General features: G+C 37.9%; 1 protein-coding gene across 7 annotated transcripts in view; it reads left to right on the top strand.

Moving 5' to 3' along the window:
- The window catches only part of CNTN4 (contactin 4), a 560,752-nt gene that overhangs the window by 365,748 nt on the left and 175,108 nt on the right, over positions 1-19,896 (top strand). For all 7 annotated transcript variants that reach the window (XM_081245077.1, XM_081245074.1, XM_081245075.1 and 4 more), the window contains one exon: positions 10,279-10,476. In XM_081245077.1, the coding sequence (XP_081101203.1) occupies positions 10,279-10,476 (198 nt within the window). The remainder of the gene's footprint in view (positions 1-10,278; positions 10,477-19,896) is intronic.

The raw sequence follows: 19,896 nt of genomic DNA, 5'->3' as shown, positions 1-19,896 counted from the left end.
TACTTAGGTGTTCTGCCCATTTTTGGATTGGGTTGTTTGTTTCTTTATATTGAGCTGCATGAGCTGTTTATATATTTTGGAGATTAATCCTTTGTCTGTTGATTCGTTTTCAAATATTTTCTCCCATTCGGAGGGTTATCTTTTCATCTTGTTTATGGTTTCCTTTGCTGTGCAAAAGCTTTGAAGTTTCATTAGGTCCCATTTGTTTATTTTTGTTTTTATTTCCATTACTCTAGGAGGTGGATCAAAGAAGATCTTGCTGTGATTTATGTCAAAGAGTGTTCTTCCTATGTTTTCCTCTAAGAGTTTTATAGTGTGCGGTCTTACATTTAAGACTCTAATCCATTTTGAGTTTATTTTTGTGTATGGTATTAGGCAGTGTTCTAATTTCATTCTGTTACATGTAGCTGTCCAGTTTTCCCAGCACCACTTACTGAAGAGACTGTCTTTTCTCCATTGTATATCCTTGCCTCCTTTGTCATAGATTAGTTGACCATAGGTGTGTGGGTTTACCTCTGGGCTTTCTATCTTGTTCCATTGATCTGTGTTTCTGTTTTTGTGCCAGTACCATATTGTCTTGATTACTGTAGCTTTGTAGTATAGTCTGAAGTCAGGGAGTCTGATTCCTCCTGCTCCTTTATTCCCCTCAAGACTGCTTTGGCTATTCGGGGTCTTTTGTTTCTCCATATAAATTTTAAGATTTTTTGTTCTAGTTCCATAAAAAATGCCATTGGCAATTTGTTAGGTATTGCACTGAATCGGTAGGTTGCTTTGGGTAGTACAGTCATTTTCACAATATTGATTCTTCCAATCCAAGAACACGGTATATCTCTCCGTCTGTGTGTATCATGTTTAATTTCTTTCAACATTGTCTTATAGTTTTCTGCATACAGGTCTTTTGTCTCCTTAGGTAGATTTATTCCTAGGTATTTTATTCTTTTTGTTGCAATGGTAAATGGGAGTGTTTCCTTCATTTCTCTTTCAGATTTTTCATCATTACTGTATAGGAATTCAAGAGATTTCTGTGTATTACTTTTGTATCCTACTACTTTACCAAATTCATTGATGAGCTGTAGTACTTTTCTGGTATCATCTTTAGGATTCTCTATGTGTAGTAGCATGTCATATGCAAACAGTGACAGTTTTACTTCTTTTCTGAGTTGGATTCCTTTTATTTCTTTTTCTTCTCTGATTGCTGTGGCTAAAACTTCCAAAAGTGTGTTGAATAATAGTGGTGAGAGTGGGCACCCTTGTCTTGTTCCTGATCTTAGTGGAAATGGTTTCAGTCTAACCATTGAGAATGATGTTGACTGTGGGTTTCTCATATTTGGCCTTTATTATGTTGAGGTAAGTTCCCTCTATGCCTACTCTCTGGAGGGTTTTTATCATAAATCGGTGTTGAATTTTGTCAAAAGCTTTCTCTGCATCTATTGAGATGCTCATATGGTTTTTAATCCTTCAATTTGTTAATATGCTGTATCACATTGATTGATTTGCATATATTGAAGAATCCTTGCATCCTGGGATAAACCCCACTTAGTCATGGTGTATGGTCCTTTTAATGTGCTGTTGGATTCTGTTTACTAGTGTTTTGTTGAGGATTTTTGCATCTATGTTCATCAGTGATACTGGCCTGTAGTCTTTCTTTGTGACATCTTTGTCTCGTTTTGGTATCAGGGTGATGGTGGCCTCGTAGAATGAGTTTGGGAGTGTTCCTCCCTCTGCTATATTTTGGAAGAGTTTGAGAAGGATAGGTGTTAGCTCTTCTCTAAATGTTGGATAGAATTCGCCTGTGAAGCCATCTGGTCCTGAGCTTTTGTTTGTTGGAAGATTTTTAATCACAGTCTCAATTTCAGTGCTTGTGATTGGTCTATCTGTATTTTCTATTTCTTCCTGATTCAGTCTTGGAAGGTTGTGCTTTTCTAAGAATTTGTCCATTTCTTCCAGGTTGTCCATTTGGTTGACATAGGGTTGCTTGTAGTAATCTCTCATGATCCTTTGTGTTTCTGCAGTGTCAGTTCTTACTTCTCCTTTTTCATTTCTAATTCTATTGATTTGAGTCTTCTCCCCTTCTTTCTTGATGAGTCTGGCTAATAGTTTATCAATTTTGTTTATCCTCTCAAAGAACCAGCTTTTAGTTTTATTGATCTTTGCTATGATTTCCTTCATTTCCTTTTCATTTATATCTGATCTGATCTTTATGATTTCTTTCCTTCTGCTAACTTTGAGGGGTTTTTGTTCTTCTTTCTCTAATTGCTTTAGGTGTAAGGTTACGTTGTTTATTTGAGATGTTTCTTGTTTCTTGAGGTAGGATTGTATTGCTATAAACTTCCCCTTAGAACTGCTTTTGCTTCATCCCATAGGCTTTGGGTCATCATGTTTTCATTGTCATTTGTTTCTAGGTATTTTTTGATTTCCTCTTTGATTTCTTCAGTGATGTCTTGGTTATTTAGTAGTGTATTGTTTAGCTCCATGTGTTAGTATTTTTTACAGATTTTTTCCTGTAATTGATATCTAGTCTCATAGCATTGTGGTTGAAAAAGATACTTGATATGATTTCAATTTTCTTAAATTTACCAAGGCTTGATTAGTGACCTAAGATATGATCTATCCTGGAAAATGTTCCATGAGCACTTGAGAAGAACATGTATTCTGTTGTTTTTGCTGGAATTTCCTATAAATATCAATTAAGTCCATCTTGTTCAATGTATCATTTAAAGCTTATGTTTCCTTATTTATTTTCACTTTGGATGATCTGTCCATTGGTGAAAATGGGGTGTTGAAGTCCCCTACTATGATTGTGATACTTTTGATTTTCCCTTTTGTGGCTGTTAGCATTTGCCTTATGTATTGAGGTGCTCCTTTGTTGGGTGCATAAATATTTACAATTGTGATATCTTCTCCTTGGATTGATCCCTTCATCATTATGTAATGTCCTTCATTGTCTCTTGTAATAGTGTTTTTTTTGTTGTTGTTTTTTGTTTTTTTGTGGTACATGGGCCTCTCACTGTTGTGGCCTCTCCCGTTGTGGAGCACAGCCTCTGGATGCGCAGGCTCAGTGGCCATGGCTCATGGGCCCAGGCGCTCCGCGGCCGGGACAGTGTGGGATCGTCCCGGACTGGGGCATGAACCCATGTCCCCTGCATTGGCAGGCGGACTCTCAATCACTGCGCCACCAGGGAAGCCCTCTTGTAATATTCTTTATTTTAAAGTCTATTTTGTCTGGTAAGAGAATTGCTACTCCAGCTTTCTTTTGATTTCCATTTGCATGGAATATCTTTTTCCATCCCTTCACTTTCAGTCTGTATGTGTCCCTAGGTCTGAATTGGTCTCTTGTAGACAACATATATATAGGTCTTTTTTTGTATTCATTCGGACAGTCTATGTCTTTTAGTTGGAGCATTTAATCCATTTACATTTAAGGTCATCATTGATAAGTATGTTCCTATTACCATTTTCTTAATTGTTTTGGGTTTGTTATTGTAGGTCTTTTCCTTCTCTTGTGTTTCCTGCCTAGAGAAGTTTCTTTAGCATTCTTTGTAAAACTGGTTTGGTGGTGCTGAATTCTCTTAGCGTTTGCTTGTTTGTAAGGTTTTAATTTCTCCGTCGAATCTTCATGATGTCCTTGCTGGGTAGAGTAATATTGGTTGTAGTTTCTTCCCTTTCATCACTTTAAATTTGTCCTGCCACACCCTTCTGGCTTGCAGCGTTTCTGCTGAGAAATCAGCTGTTAACCTTATGGGGATTCCCTTGTATGTTATTTGTTGCTTTTCTCTTGCTGCTTTTAATATTTTTTCTTTGTATTTAATTTTTGATAGTTTGGTTAATAAGTGTCTTGACATGTTTCTCCTTGGATTTATCCTCTAAGGGACTCTCTGTGCTTCCTGGACTTGATTGACTATTTCCTTTCCCATATTAGGGAAGTTTTCAACTATAATCTCTTGAAATATTTTCTCAGACCCTTTCTTTTTCTCTTCTTCTTCTGGGACCCCTATAATTCGAGTATTGGTGCATTTAATGTAGTCCCAGTAGTCTCTGAGACTGTCCTCAATTCTTTTCTTTCTTTTTTCTTTATTCTGCTCTGTAGAAGTTATTTCCACTATTTTATCTTCCAGGTCAGTTATCTGTTCTTCTGCCTCAGTTATTCTGCTATTGATTCCTTCTAGAGAATTTTTAATTTCACTTATTGTGTTGTTCATCATTGTTTGTTTGTTCTTTGGTTCTTCTAGGTCCTTGTTAAATGTTCCTTGTATTTTCTCCATTTTATTTCCAAGATTTTGGATCATCTTTACTATCATTACTCTGAATTCTTTTTCAGGTAGACTGCCTATTTCCTCTTAATTTGTTTGGTCTGGTGGGTTTTTACCTTTCTCCTTCATCTGCTGTATATTTCTCTGTCTTCTTATTTTGCTTAACTGACTGTGTTTGGGTCTCCTTTTCACAGGCTGCAGGTTCTTAGTTCCTGTTGTTTTTGGCATCTGCCCCCAGTGGAAAAGGTTGGTTCCGTGGGTGGTGTAGGCTTCCTGGTGGAGATGACTGGTACCTGTGTTCTGGTGGATGAGGCTGGATCTTGTCTTTCTGGTGGGCAGGACCGCATCCAGTGGTGTGTTTTGGGGTGTCTGTGACCTTATTATGATTTTAGGCAGCCTCTCTGCTAATGGGTGGGGCTGTGTTCCTTTCTTGCTATTTGTTTGGCAGGGGGTGTCCAGCACTGTAGCTCGCTGGTTGTTGAGCGGAGCTTCATCTTAGCATTGAGATGGAGATCTCTGGGAGAGCTTTCACCATTTGATATTACATGGCTCCGGGAGGTCTCTAGTGGACCAATGTTCTGAACTCAGCTCTCCCACCTAAGAGGCACAGGCCTGACACCCGGCCGGAGCACCAAGACCCTGTCAGCCACGTGGCTGCTAGTGTTGGAGGGTCTCCTGCAGAGTCAGGGCATGGCTGTTGCTCACTGCAGGGACAAGGACAGTGGCAGCAGAAGTTCTGGGAAGTACTCCGGGGTGTGAGCCCTCCCAGAGTCCACCATTAGCCCCACCAAAGAGCCGGGTGTCAGAATGGGAGAAATTATTTGCAAATGAAGCAACAGACAAAGGATTAATCTCCAAAATTTACAAGCAGCTCATGCAGCTCAATATCAAAAAAACAAACAACCCAATCCAAAAATGGGCAGAACACCTAAATAGACATTTCTTGAAAGAAAATGTACAGATTGCCAACAAACACATGAAAGGATGCTCAACATCATTAATCATTAGAGAAATGCAAATCAAAACTACAATGAGATATCACCTCACACCAGTCAGAATGGCCATCATCAAAAAATGTACAAACAATAAATGCTGAAGAGGGTGTGGAGAAAAGGGGACCCTCCTGCACAGTTGGTGGGAATGTAAATTAATACAGTCACTATGGAGAACAGTATGGAGGTTCCTTAAAAAACTAAAAATAGAACTACCATACGACCCAGCAGTCCCACTACTGGACATATACCCTGAGAAAACTATAATTCAAAAAGAGTCATGGACCACAATGTTCACTGCAGCTCTGTTTACAATAGCCAGGACATGGAAGCAACCTAAGCGTCCATCGACAGATGAATGGATAAAGAAGATGTGACACATATATACAATGGAAATTACTCAGCCATAAAAAGAAATGAAATTGAGTTATTTGTAGTGAGGTGGATGGACCTAGAGACTGTCATACAGAGTGAAGTAAGTCAGAAAGAGAAAAACAAATACCATATGCTAACACATGTATATGGAGTCTAAAAAAAAAAAGAAAAAGAAAAAAATGGTCATGAAGAACCTAAGGCCAGGATGGGAATAAAGACACAGACCTACTAGAGAATGGACTTGAGGACACAGGGAGGGGGAAGGATAATCTGGGGCAGAGTGAGAGAGTGGCATGGACATATATACATTACCAAATGTAAAACTGAAAGCAGTGGGAAGCAGCAGTATAGCACAGGGAGATCAACTTGGTGCTTTTTGGCCACCTAGAGGGGTGGCATAGGGAGGGTGGGAGTGAGGGAGACGCAAGAGGGAAGAGATATGGGGTTGTATGTGTATGTATAGCTGATTCACTTAGTTATAAAGCAGAAACTAACACACCATTTTAAAGCAATTATAGTCCAATAAAGATGTTCAAAAAAAAAGTAAAAAGAGCCAGGAGGGCTCCAGTGCTGAGTTGCCTCAGGCCAAACAGCCAACAGGGAGCTTCTGCCCATTTTTAGTCAGATTTTTTTTTTTTTTTTTTTGCTGCTTAGTTGTAGTTCTTTATATTTTTTGGGGATATTAACCACCTTATCAGATATATGATTTGTAAGTGTTTTCTTCCATTCAGTAGGTTGCCTTTTCAATTTATTGATGGTTTCATTCACTGTGCAAAAGTTTTTTAGTTTGATGCAGTCCCACTTGCTTGTTTTACCTTTTGCTTTTGATGTCAGATTCAAAAAGTCATCTCTAAGCCCCATGTCAAGGAGCTTACTGCCTATTATTTCTTCTGGGAGTTTTATGGTTTCAGGTCTTACATTCAAATCTTTAATCCCCTTTGAGTTACCTTTTGTGTATGGTTCAAGGTAGTGTTCCAGTTTCATTCTCTTGCATGTGACTGTCCTGTTTTCCCAATGTCATTTACCAAATTATTGTTCTTTCCCTATGGTATATTCTTGGCTCCTTAGTAGTAAGTTTACTAACCATGTATGTATAGGTTTATATCTGGACTCTCTATTCTCTTTCATTGATCTGTGTGTCTGTTTTTATGCTAATACCATACTGTTTTAATTACTTCAGCCTTGTAGTATAGTTTGAATTTAGTGAGTATGATGCCTTCAGCTTTGTTCCTCTTTCATACCTTTAAAAAGAACAGATAAGACAAGTTATATGTTGCATAATTTTTAGCCTTACTACATATTTCCCTGCTTTGATGTCTGCATTATCATTATATTATATTACTCATTGTTGTGGGCAAATAAAAATACAGTATTCCAGGTAGTGCTCTTTACTGTGAAGAAAAATAAATTAATATCATTTTTAGAGACTTTCCCCCTTCAAGGGGCTCAGCGTTTAGCTCAACGTGATCTCACCAGTGCACCAGCCAAGATTCTTTGGCTAACCTTTGCACTTTGGGGCTCAACAGTATTTTACAAAGGTTGCATGTTGAATTGATGTTAGTTAGTTACCATCCTTAGCACAATCCACTTGAGGCTTGTCTTCAGAACTATGGTTTGTTCCTTTGTCTACAGCATTGGAAATGGTTACAGTGTTATATTACTATTACAATTTTGGAAACTTATTGCAACTTTATTTCAACATTTTGTTGTTTTCTGTTGTTTATTGTACCTTAATGGCTTTCCCCAGAACTGAAGTAATACAGTTAATAATCTTTATATTATACTTACCATTTCTTGAATTGAAATCATTGCATTAGTTCAGGGTTTCCCAACCTAGGTTTTGGGACATCTTAATAAATTTTTAGAAAAACAGTGTGTGGGTGGAGGGGTTGGGAGGCAGTTCTATATCAAATGTTTGCATGGCTTACATACTCTCTAAGAAATTTGAGGGACATTGGCATGTTAAAGACCTCTTGCAAGTCCTGAAAGGAAACATTTTTAAATCAGTTAAACTTCACTTAATCCAGTGCTTCTTAAAGTCATTTGGTCATGTAATCTTTTTAAATTTGAGGTAGATGGGGGTGTAGAGAACTTCTGTTAACAGGGAATTAATATTTCAAGGACCACAGTTTAGAAAATCCTGCAGAATATGTTTACAGTTGTTTGCATCTCCTACTAAAGCACTAAGTAACAAAAGCAGTGAAACCAAAATAATTTAAATAGATCAACAGCATGTTAATTGACTTTTGTTCTTATATTTACTTTAAAAATGATTAACTTTTAATGATACAGATGTGCTTATGACTCAGAGGGCTTTCACGTAACTTGATCGTCACCACATACCTGTATCACATTTATTAATTATCCCCTTTTGATGGATTAAGAAATTGAAAGGGAGAGTGTTTAAATTTAAATGGCTTTCTTTATGGAATACAGGTTTGAGTTTTGGTTTTCTCGTCATTTTTTTCTTTTTACTCCAATTAGGAAAATAACAAAGCAGATGTCTTTTTTCCTGATATGTGTGGTCCATACAACTTTCTAGTTACTAAACTGTCCTTCTACAAAATTAAGAAAGCCTTGTGGCACTAGCCACTAGTAACAGTTTTGAAAAATATCTTCAGGAAAAAATATATATACACAGTTTATATATTTGATTATAACTCTCCTTGGAGAAGTGTGTGTTAATTAATATTTTGCTGGTAAATTACTTTCTAACTTCTACCTTGTGACTTTGGATATGTTAATTTATGCTTAAAACTCTCCTATAGTTAATTAGGGGATAAGCAGTGTTCTCTTCATTGTTCATATGAGAAAATTGAGAAGCTCAGAGATTACTTTGTTTTCCTGAAACTCACATACCAAATTGAGAGAGGAGTACATTGCTCTGTGCTGTTTGTTAAATCTCCTGTTTTTATGGGAAATTGCCATATCACATTGTACTTCTTCATGACCTATTAGAGGGGCCTTTCCTCCCCCAGATTTTAGTTTCATGAGGAAGTAACTAGCTTTTTAGGAAGCACTTGTTTATTTACACTGAGTATCCTCTTGACATCAGCATGCGGTTATTTATAATTACATGCACATGTGTAAATAAAATGATTAGCTATTCTCATATAAACATAATTATATCTCTCTAAAATAATGCATACGGAAATGTTATAATCCAGTGATAAAGGGAAAGAAATCTGCATGACCCCTCCTTTGTATGTAAACAGTGGGTTATTAAGATAGAATATGTTTCCTGTTGCACATTCAGTTATTGAGGCCAATTACAACTGGGGACTCATTGAAGTACTAAACAACAAGTGCCTTTTCCAATAGTTAGTATTCTCTATACAAAGCTGAGGTGACCTTTCTGCCATTTTCCAAGGACACTCCATACATTTAGAATTTAGGCCAGGATCATATTAAAGAGCGGCATACAAGAACACAGCCAACTAGTTCTGAAACCTGAGACTCCCTTTGCCTCTAGTTGCTTCCTCTTCCTGCCTAAAATAACTTTTGAAAATAAAACAGGTCATGTTGGCTAATCAGTGCCAGTGGGTACTATATCACTTCTCCAGCTTTGAACAAATCTGGGGATCACACTTTAAAGAGAGGAATCATGGAATGCCTGGAGCTAAAGAAGTTTGGTTTCCTCAGAGCACAGTAGTTCACTGCAGCAAATCATTTAAACTCGCTGTCATTTAGGTTTCTTTTCTGAAATTGAAAGCATGGGCTAACGTGCTCGTTCACAAAACATTCACCTAGTTCTTAAGAAAAGTTAGATATTTCAAAGGAATATTTTCAAGTATGACTGCCTATTACACTCATCCCACTGGCGTTCTGGGATGAATAAGTGTTTGTGAGAAGGTTGCTCTTTGATGGCTACTTTATAGTCACTCCCTTACGTATGTAATAATTTTTTCAGCTTATTTTTTAAAAATACATATTTGCATTTATGGGACCAGGCAACCAGTCATTGTATGTTTAGTGAGTATTTGCTACAATATTAAATCCCCATCTCACTAAAATAGTGGGAGAGGAGTTCAACCTCACAAGTGAGAAAGGAGTAAGAATTTGCATCAAGAGTAAGAGGCATTGGGAAAAGACTGGATTGAGACTCAGAATTTTCTCTAACTAGGGCTGAGTTCAGGTTCTTTACTTTGTTCCTCTGTGCCAAAGTTTCTCAGTTAATGGAAAACTATAAAGTGTATTGGAAACCCGCAAAGTACTATGCAAGTATGTGGTACCGTGATGTACTATTATGATTATTATCTATCAGTTGAAAGAAGTGATCTAAATAGTTTCCAGGGTATATCAAGATTGTAGACTCTCTGGGTCTGTAATCTGAGCATTAGCTCTGTAAGTAATTACATGGTGTTTGGCACATGCTTAGCAAACTATAAATGCTTACTTACTCCCTTGATTTAAAGAGATTGGACTTCTCTTAATCGGCTATCAGTGTACCTTCTAGGCATATAGGAGTAAAATCTTACTGACTGATGGTAGGAAGACTATAAATGCTTTAAGGGACTGTAATTACTTCCTATTGATATTTAGCCCGCTGAAAAAAGACCACTGGGCAGGAATATGAATTTTTAACTTGACCAGTTCTTTCATGAGCACAGTAGAGTTCTTACAAAAGACATATTTGTAATGATGATTCCTTTTGCTTTCAGAGCTGAGCTATGCCTGGATTTTCAATGAATACCCTTCCTATCAGGATAATCGCCGCTTCGTTTCTCAAGAGACTGGGAATCTGTATATTGCCAAAGTAGAAAAATCAGATGTTGGAAATTATACCTGTGTGGTTACAAATACAGTAACAAACCAAAAGGTCCTGGGGCCACCCACACCGCTAATATTGAGAAATGATGGTGAGTTTTCAAAGGCATTTTCGTAATTCTGCTTTTTGTGATCATAGGTTGAGTTCAGGAGGTTGTTATGTTATTGGCATGCAAAGCTTGACTGTGTCAATTAAATTTAAGAAAAGTTTAATGCCTTCTACATTCAGTACCTATATTTCCTACACTTATGTAAGAAATAAACCCTTGAATCCATTTTGGAAGACTAATTAGAAATCTAATTGCTAATCTCAACAGGAATGGAATGTGGATTTAGGTGACTATAAATAACAAAGGAATCTATTTCTTGTTTCTTTCCACTTAAATTGTATACACAGGCAAAATGAAGTAGAAGGTTAAACAATTAGCTCATTAATCAGTTCTATGTAATTTAGTATTCAGTGTCCAAAGAGAAGTTCTAAATTATCCAAATAACTTCTGGATTTATGATACTGAAGACATAGTTCCAACCACAGTGAAATGCAAGAATGTCAAGTCTTATTTGAGATAGAAGTTTTAATTTCCCACACTTTGGTACGAATATTTCAAGAAAATATATGAATTTCACTTTACTTACTTAGATGGATGACATAACAGTATATGGTAATTCATCATGTGTGTTTTGAAGACAATCTTGCTGATTTGTATGCCAAATTCTAATAGCACCACGCCTTTTCCCCACCATGAGTCGTTGTACGTTCACAATGAGTCTTTATATGTATTCTGTTCCCTTTTCTTGAAATGCTCTTCCTTCTCTTGGTCTCTTGACTAACTTATACTGGTCCTTCCAGTTTCTTCAAATATATTACTTTCTCCAGGAGGTTATGTCTGTGTGACCCCTCCCCCTCAACTATGCTGTATCGGGTGCCTTCTCAAACCACCTCTGCAGAGAAAGTCTGAGCATCCTTACAGCGTAGACCAAGCTTGAATTTTTGAGCAAATAATGTAGATTTCAATCATTCATTTACTTATTCATAAATTTAACATATGTTCATTTAACACTTGCTATGTGGCAGTCACTACTCTGGGCGCCCGTGAACAAAAACCATAAGACCCCTTCTCATGGCATTTACATTGTTCAAAGGATACAGGTACAAACAAACAAACATAAACAAAACCCAAAATGCGGTATTTTAGATAGTAATAAATAAATGAATATGATGAAACAGAGGTTCTGTGGGGCGGAATGTCTACTTTAGACAGGGTTGTCATGCAAAACCTTTCTGAAGGGATGACATGAGCTGACACCTGAATGATAAGAAGTCTGTCCTGTGAAGATCAGAGGGAGGAGCTTTCCATGCTGAGTTAACATCACATGCAAAGGCCCTGAGGCCTAAAAATAAATCACTTGGTATGTTCAGAGAGCAAAGAGAATGTGAGCCTTATAGAGCATAATGACCAGGGTAGAGGGTGGTTTGAGTTGAAGTTGGAGACTGTGTTTTATTTCAAGTGAAATGAAAAGCCATTTGAGGGTTTTATGTAAGAGAGTTATGTATGTTTTTTAAAAAGATTGCTTAGCTACTGTGTGGAAAATGGACTTTTAAAAAAGTGAGGGTCAAAACTGGAAGTCCAGTTAAAGACAGTTGCCATAATTCACTCAGTAAACGATGGCAGCTTGAACTAGCGGGTGGCAGTGGAGAGGAGAGAAGGGGATGGATTCAGGATATAGTTTGCAGTTTGCTGCCAGGACTTGCTGATGCATTGCATGTGGGAGGTGGTGAAAGAGAAAATCGAGGATGACACATAGGTTTCTGGCACAGTACCTGGGTGGATGGGAATGCCATTTACTGAAATGGTTTTACTGAACAGGTCTACAAGGGAGAAATTCAGAATATTATTTTAGTCATTATTTATGAAGCCAAAAGCATGACTTTTCCCTTGGCAACAGAAAGAATTGTTTGTTTTGTGCTTCTTTGTCCATCTCTCTATCATAATTTTCATCTGGTATATTCATATTTACTTGTCAGCCTGCCCTCCTCCACCCTGCTGACACTGACATGTGATCAAGCACAGACCACAGTTTTCAACCAGTTTGGTGCGAGGGTGCAGCACAGCGCTTGCCACATGGCAAATGTTAAATGACTATGTTGCATTAGGCTGAGTTACATTAAATAAAACTGAACAATCTCATCGGTTTAACGAGAAGGGTAGGCAAAGGATAGATTCTGTTAAAAGCTATCAGTGCCGTCTCTCTAGATCTAAGGATAAAAAAATCTGTTTTGAGATATGTGTTCCAGGGGCATTCTGTACTGAATTATTTAAAAATACAGCCCCTCTGGCCTCTGCCCATAATAACGCTTATGCCAAAATGTCTGTTCGGTGGTGTTATCCATTTTGGTATATCAAGGAGAAAATATAGTCAAATATTGACTTTGATGCACTAATACACAGCCCAGGAGAAACAACACCCAGAGTTGCTGCTTCAGAGAGAAGGAACAAAAATTCAGGAACACAGGAAGTCCATAATCTTCCTAGGTGACACAAGTTGGCCACAACTCTGCCTTCTGCTTGGCTTTTAGATTTATCTCGACTTGCCTAGTATATCTTCATAGAGATGACAAATGTGTTTTATTAGAATATTTTCTCACAAAATTAGCAGACTAAGGATCTCATTCTTCAGCAATTAATGCCCATTCATTTCTAATTTCCATGAGAGCTGCATGGTGAAAATTCATAATATGTCTTTCCCATTTAGGCTGGAATACATAAAAAAAGTGGCTGCTCGAACTGTATTACTAAGCACAAAATAGATTATTTAATTAGCTCTTGTCTGGACGTAAGAGAAAAGGAGAAATGTAAATCAAGAAGAGATTGCAAAATAAAAATGACATTCTTGTTAAAGTGTACACTGTGAGAGTAAAATCAATGAAATTTTCGTTCTGCACAATCTGGTATTTAGTGACTGTATATTAGACTGCTAAGTGCAAGGTGAGTATACAATTTGTATAAGCATCTCGATAATTGAAGCTCACTCAAAATTTCATAGCCTCCTTCTGCCTCCAAAATGTGGATAAGCAAGGCAATGGAGCTTTTTGCCTGCGCTGAACTAATTGGCATGGCTGATCATTTCCCTTGCTAAGTGCAGATGTAGCTTAAAGAGCTAGGTATCCTCAGTATTCAGGTTATTTCTTTAGAGTTTCAACTAAGCAGTCTGGACTGGGACTGTTTCCAGCCCCAAAGGTTACAGTGAGTCAGAAGTGAACAGCGGACAACTGCCATCAGTCCATGTTCCTATCAGGATCCAAGGGCGATGTGCTCCATGTTGATCCCACTGACCCTCTTTAGCTCTCTCCCCCAGCACACTGTGGCTCTGCGAGACCTTCATACTTGTTGTTCCCTTTTCCCCAGCTCTTCACATGGTTCACCCCTGCCTACATCTCAGATCGTGACTGAAATGTAGGGCAGGGTGTTGAGGAGGTAAGCCAGGTTCCCTGGGTGGAATCCAGCCCCACCACTAATTAGAGACGTGACCTTGGACATCAGTTTAACCTCACCTCATGGTGTGCTCATCAGTCAAATGAGGATAGCAGTACCTACCTCAGAGGCTTACTCCGTGTGTGAAATTATAGGTAAACTGCTTTGAACAGTGACAACACAGCAGTACTGTTTTGTACATCAGTAACTTCCCTACCTAAGATATGCTCCACAAATTATATTTTAAAAAAACAGATTACAGAGTGAATGGTTAGTGTTATCCTTGTTTTGTAAAATGTATGTGGAGAATGACAGAGAAAGCTGGAATCCTACTCTCCAACAGGCTAACAGTGTTAAACTTTAAAGCAGTTAACTTTTAGTGGTAAAATGTTCCGTTCTTAATTTATTTTCTTTCTGCTTCTCTGTGTTTTCTCATCTTTCTTCAATGATTAGAGATTTTCTTTTTGTTTTAGAAAAATGTTTGGTGAAAGGGATATTCACATTTTATTGAATCTAGAAGGCACTTAGAGATCACCCAATTTTACACCTTTATTCTTCGAGAAAGAAGGGAACTAAGGACCAGAGAAGTAAGTCAGGACAGCAGTGGGATCAAATTCTTAGTCTCCAGTTACCATGCTATTTAACTGAGGTTCAGAAAAGATTTTTTGGCTTCTGGATTTATATATTTACATTATGATTTTGCAAATTTTATTTTGGGAATTCTCCTAAAACCTGTATGTTATTTGTAGTGTTCATCACGAGGAAGTACTATAAAACTGAGAGCTGGACAAATGTGAGAGAATTTTACATTAGAGTTAATATTTATTTATCTAGGTTTTTTTCCACACTGCACAGCATGCGGGATCTTAGTTCCCCAACCAGGGATCGAACCCGCGCCCACTGCAGTGGAAGTGCGGAGTCTTAACCACTGGACCACCAGCAAATTCCCTTATCTGGGTATTTTCAAGTCTGCTTTGAAATGATAATAAAACTCATTATGTGGGAAAGTGCACCAGTTGCATTGGTACCGTGAAAGAAAAAGATTTAATTGAGAAAAATATATCATAATTATTTTTACCACAGATACTAAAGTAGTCCAAGGATGAATATTAACCCAGTTGCTGGTTATTGATGATGAGGTTGCTCCATTGTGTGCTTTCTTCACAAATTTCAAAGAATTGTACCTATATTTCCATAAACAAAGGTAATGGACCACCCAAGGAGCATAACCATGAGAGAAATCATAGATTTAGATGATAATCATAATGGCTACGTTTTCTGTCTTTAGTTATTACCCCGGACTTGCTCTAAAATGGCTAAAGATTTTAAAAATTAGCAAAAATTAGGACAGTCTTGGGAAAATGAGATCAGGTCTGTGAGGTTGTTCATGTACTTTACATAAACAGGTACGTAACTGAGCATGAAAAGTTACTGTATGGCCTTTGCCTTTTTTCTGTGTTTTCCTTGAGCCTGGCTGGGGATTGGTTGGGCAGTTCCTTATTTTGCTTATTAGAACCAAGACAAATGTTGAGCAGTTTACAGCCAGTGTGTGTCTGATGGTTCTTTGCTTTGCACATTGGTTGTTAAATATTTTTGAATATTACCACTAATTAGAACTCTCAATAGAAGAGCTACTAGGGAACAGGAAACAAAGGATTTATCCTATCTTAGAATTCACATTCTCTCTCTCTCTGTCTCTCTTTCCTTCCTCCATCCCCATATTTTTATACATTGATAAGCATATATATGTAGGATGTGTGTGTATAAATATACATGTATTTATATACACTATGTATATTGTCTTTAGAAGTTAAAATGTAAAACACTTTTCTGAATGTTTATTATACTTCATTGTAAATTTAAATTATTAAAAATTTGTATTTTCAATATAACAAAATAACTGACCATATTTTTCTAAATCCTGACCCATTTCCCCAAGCCTAATTTTATTTAGCCATGAAAACGTTGAACAAGGTCAGCATTGAAGCATTTAATCTTCTCAACATAAATCAAATTTTAACCTACTGGACAAGAGACCAACTGATAACTCTAGCAGCCTAGAGTTTCAGAGCAGTCTAAGATGGGACAGAAACAGATGTGCTGAACATAGGATTGAGAGTGTCCATCATCGGTGCCAACCAGCTTTGTCTTGTTTGCTGTGGCGCCACCTAGGATGCAGTAAAAGAAGGGTAGCACTAAAAGTCAAAAAGAAAAAAAAAGTTATAGGATTCTGAAGTGTAGTCCCAGATCTACCACTAACTCATATGAGACAAATCATGCCATTTCCTTGGTCCTCAGTTTTCTTAGCTATAAAAATGAGTGAGTTATAATAAGTTATATCTAAGGGTCCTTCTAGTTGTTTTCTGAGATGCCAGTCACAACTCTCTACCTTACTTTACTCCAGTCTCAGCATTTGTACAGGCCACATAATATCAAATACAACTCACCACACAGATGCTGTTCATTGGATCAGATTTCTTCTTAGTGCTAACAACCAATCCTAGTTGAATGCAAAACTAGGTGCATTCACTCTTTCAGGCTATCACAGGTCATTTTGTGAACCTTCACCTCTGTGGCCATTGGATTTCCTAGTGGCTCAGAAGACTACATTCCCTTCAATGTTCCAAATTTAAGACCAAAGACTAAAAAAATCGAAAAGAGAAAACTAGAATATTCTAGAGTATTCTGGATTATCGATGGAGTATAATGTAGTCTTCATTATGACACTACCATCTGTTCATAGTAAACTTTCCTAATATTGCCCCAAATTGGGTTAGATCCTCAAGTGAGCAATAACAACCGCAATGGGTCTTCTTGAATAGATCAGCTTCAATTGTAGGCCATTTAATTAACTTAGCCATCAGATTAAAAACCTAGGCATTAAGAGGATCTCTTTTTGATTATAAACTTGATCTACAACCTTTTTTTGATGATATAGCCTTTAGACTGGCAAGGATGAAACTTCTGCCAGGCAACAGGCAGAGAGATGTGCCCTTGACTTGCATGTAATTTTATATTACCTAAGACCTAGAGTTTGTCCCAAAACACGTTGCTTTATTTTACTCTCACTTCTGATTGCAACTTTCGTGTGGCTTTGTCACAGCGATCATGTCTTTCATTTAATTCTCTTGACAACATCACATTTGAGGATCTGTGGGCATAAAACTTGTTTTATGAGAAGAACATCTGAATGACTAAAGGATGTGAGATATTTTGCTAAACTGCCATTGCTAATCTGATTTAATAGTGTCTCAATGATCTGGATATTTTGAAACCTTGACAAGCTTAGGAACTTGTCAGTCAGCTTTAGACCTCTAGCATAGTCAGATTCATTTCAGGTCCGTGGGAGCCAAAAGGTCTTAGATGGTCATTTCACTATTCAGTTAGGAAGCATCTATGAGGTATCCGTTGTGTATAGTACACTGTAAAATAAAAAGATGTGATCAGAGCCCCTGGGAGCCTGCAGTTTTAGAGAACTCCAAATTAATAAAAGGTCTAAAGTTTCATCCTTATTGGAATTATTGAATTGGGTTCTACGAAACACATTTACAGATAGAGGGATTTGAAATGAAAGAGGACAGGAGAGGTGTCCAGCCTAGAATACAGATGACTTGGGCATTCGTTTGATTGTGCCTTTAAGCAAGAAATGTTCATTGAGTGCTTGTTGTATACTTGTCACTAGGGATACAAAATTCTTCTATGTCCTCATAGATAATAGTCTAGCTTAGGAGCCTAATTACAACCTAAGGCAGGAGTGGAGCCAGACTGGGGAGGATGGAGAATTAAAGCAGGATTATTTAAGCTTCAGTTGTGGTAAGAGCTACCAAGGAGCAGTGAAGGTGCAGTGAGATTATGCAGACAATCAAAGTTTGTGTGTAAGGAAGTCTGGCCTGGTCTTGGGAATCAGCTCAAGCTTCCGTAAAGAGTTGGCCAATCTAACAGGAAGGATAAGAATTCCAGGCAGTGGATACAGTGTTTGTTTAAACCAGGAGCTGGCAAATTTCCTCCTGTAGGCCAGTCTGGCCCGTGGCCTGCTTTTGTAAATAAAGTTTAACATTTTTTTCCATAAAAATGTTGAGTATTCTTAGCTAACTCCTAGATTCTCTGTAATTTTTATTGCTATTGTAAATGGTATCTTATTTTTAATTACATTCTCTATTTAATTGTAAGTGATTCAGCATTTGGCAAGCTTGCTGAAATCTTGTTAGTTCTATAGTTTGTTGATGCTGTTGACTCTCTCAAACTTTGCTGTCTTCCCCATTTCTTCTAAGCCAGGACTTAGCCAGCCCTTAGTTTATGAGCCACATATAACCCACCACTGTTTTTGTAAATAAAATTTTATTGGAAAGTAGCCATGCTTATTTGTTTACATATTGTCTATGGATGCTTTCCAGCTACAATGGCAGAGTTGAATCAGAGACTGCATGATTCACAAAACCTAAATAAAATCCTTGCTATCTGTGTCTATGCAAAAAATAACTTTGCCAATCTCTGACAACAGGATAATATCTTTAAATATTTTAAGACTGTCCATCAAGACTTGTTCTTTGTGGCTCCAAAGACTTGAACTAGGACCACCATGTACAAATTTGGGGGAGAGGGACTTACCTGGTGGTCCAGTGGTAAAGAATCCACCTTCCAATGCAGGTGATGCGGGTTCAATCCCTGGTCAGGGAACTAAGATCCCACATGCCACGGGGCAACTAAGCCCATGCCACAACTACTGAGCTCATGCGCCTCAACTAGAGAGCCTGCATGCCACAAACTACAGAGCCCACGTGCTTTGGAACCCGCACGTGATAGCTACAGAGCCTGCGTGCCCTGAAGCCTATGCGCCACAACTAGAGAAGAGAAAACCCTCACGCCACAACTAGACAGGAGCCCGCATGCAGCAACGAAAGATCCTGCATGCCTCAACAAAGATCCCGTGTGCTGCAACTAAGACCCGATGCAGCCAAAAATAAATAAATACATACATACATACATAAGAAAGACATAAAAAATGAGGGAGAGAGAGTTGTTTAGCTCACAATATGAAGAACTTTTTAGTAGGATCAATATAAAAGTACTTCGTCAAAAAAAGACAAAAGTCGGCTTTCTTTCACCTAAAAGATGGTGGCTTTATAATTAATTGCCCAAACTGGAAACTATTAGCAAATTACTTCAGGACTTGTTGTAAACCAGGACTGTCCCAGGCAAGCAAGGATAAATAGTTACTCTACCTTCATAGGAGACACCTTTCTGGAATAGTTCAGGTTATCTCTGCACTTTAACTATTGAGAAGGAAGGAAAGAGATGTAGGTTTGATTGAGGTCAAATAATGGGGTTTGTTTTCACCTCCCACAGGCTTCTGAAGTCACATTAAAACCCCAAGTGTAAGTGAGATACACCCGCAGGTGTCTTATTCCTCTTTTCCAGCACTGGGGAAGTTCTTATTTGCACAATTATTGCCTCGAACGGGAATTCACTGATTAGGGGCTGGGTAGTGGTGGAGATTCCATGGACAGTCCCCTAGATCCTACAATGTCTCCTTCAACCCAGGGCAAAACAAGCTTTTCTTAAAAGAGTAAAATAGTGAACTCAGCCAAAGAAATGTGTATGACTAATCAGATATTTCCAAATATTTTTAGATAAATGGAATATATATCATATGATTCATTCCTCAAGAAAGGCCATGTGGGAACTTTTCATAGGACAGTTTTTGCAGTTTTTCTTCAGTAGAAAATCCCACTCTGTAGAAGTTGGTAGAAGTCCCTTCTGTGGTTTAATTTACAACTGCAGATTCCAGCTAAGGCAGGTGTTGGCAAAATCTTAAGGCACAAAATTCTGCAAACTGGCCTCCTTCTGCCAAGACAGCTGTCTGCAAGTTGTAGTTAAACAAGAGCGGTGTGTGGCTGATTTCTCTTTTATATTCTATAATTTGGCAGTTATTCTGTCACATTCTAGTTCTTACAGACATCAGCATCAGCCTTAATAATTTTTCAGGCTTTGAAAGGGAGATAATCATTGCCACAAGGTCGTCTGCAGGATCCAGGCTCT

Source organism: Mesoplodon bidens (genome assembly GCF_964165515.1).
Source record: "Mesoplodon bidens genome assembly, chromosome: 10".
In the NCBI taxonomy this organism is placed as follows: Eukaryota; Metazoa; Chordata; class Mammalia; order Artiodactyla; family Ziphiidae; genus Mesoplodon; species Mesoplodon bidens.
The sequence above is the reverse complement of the archived record's forward strand: the minus strand, read 5'-3'. Positions and strand labels throughout refer to the sequence as shown.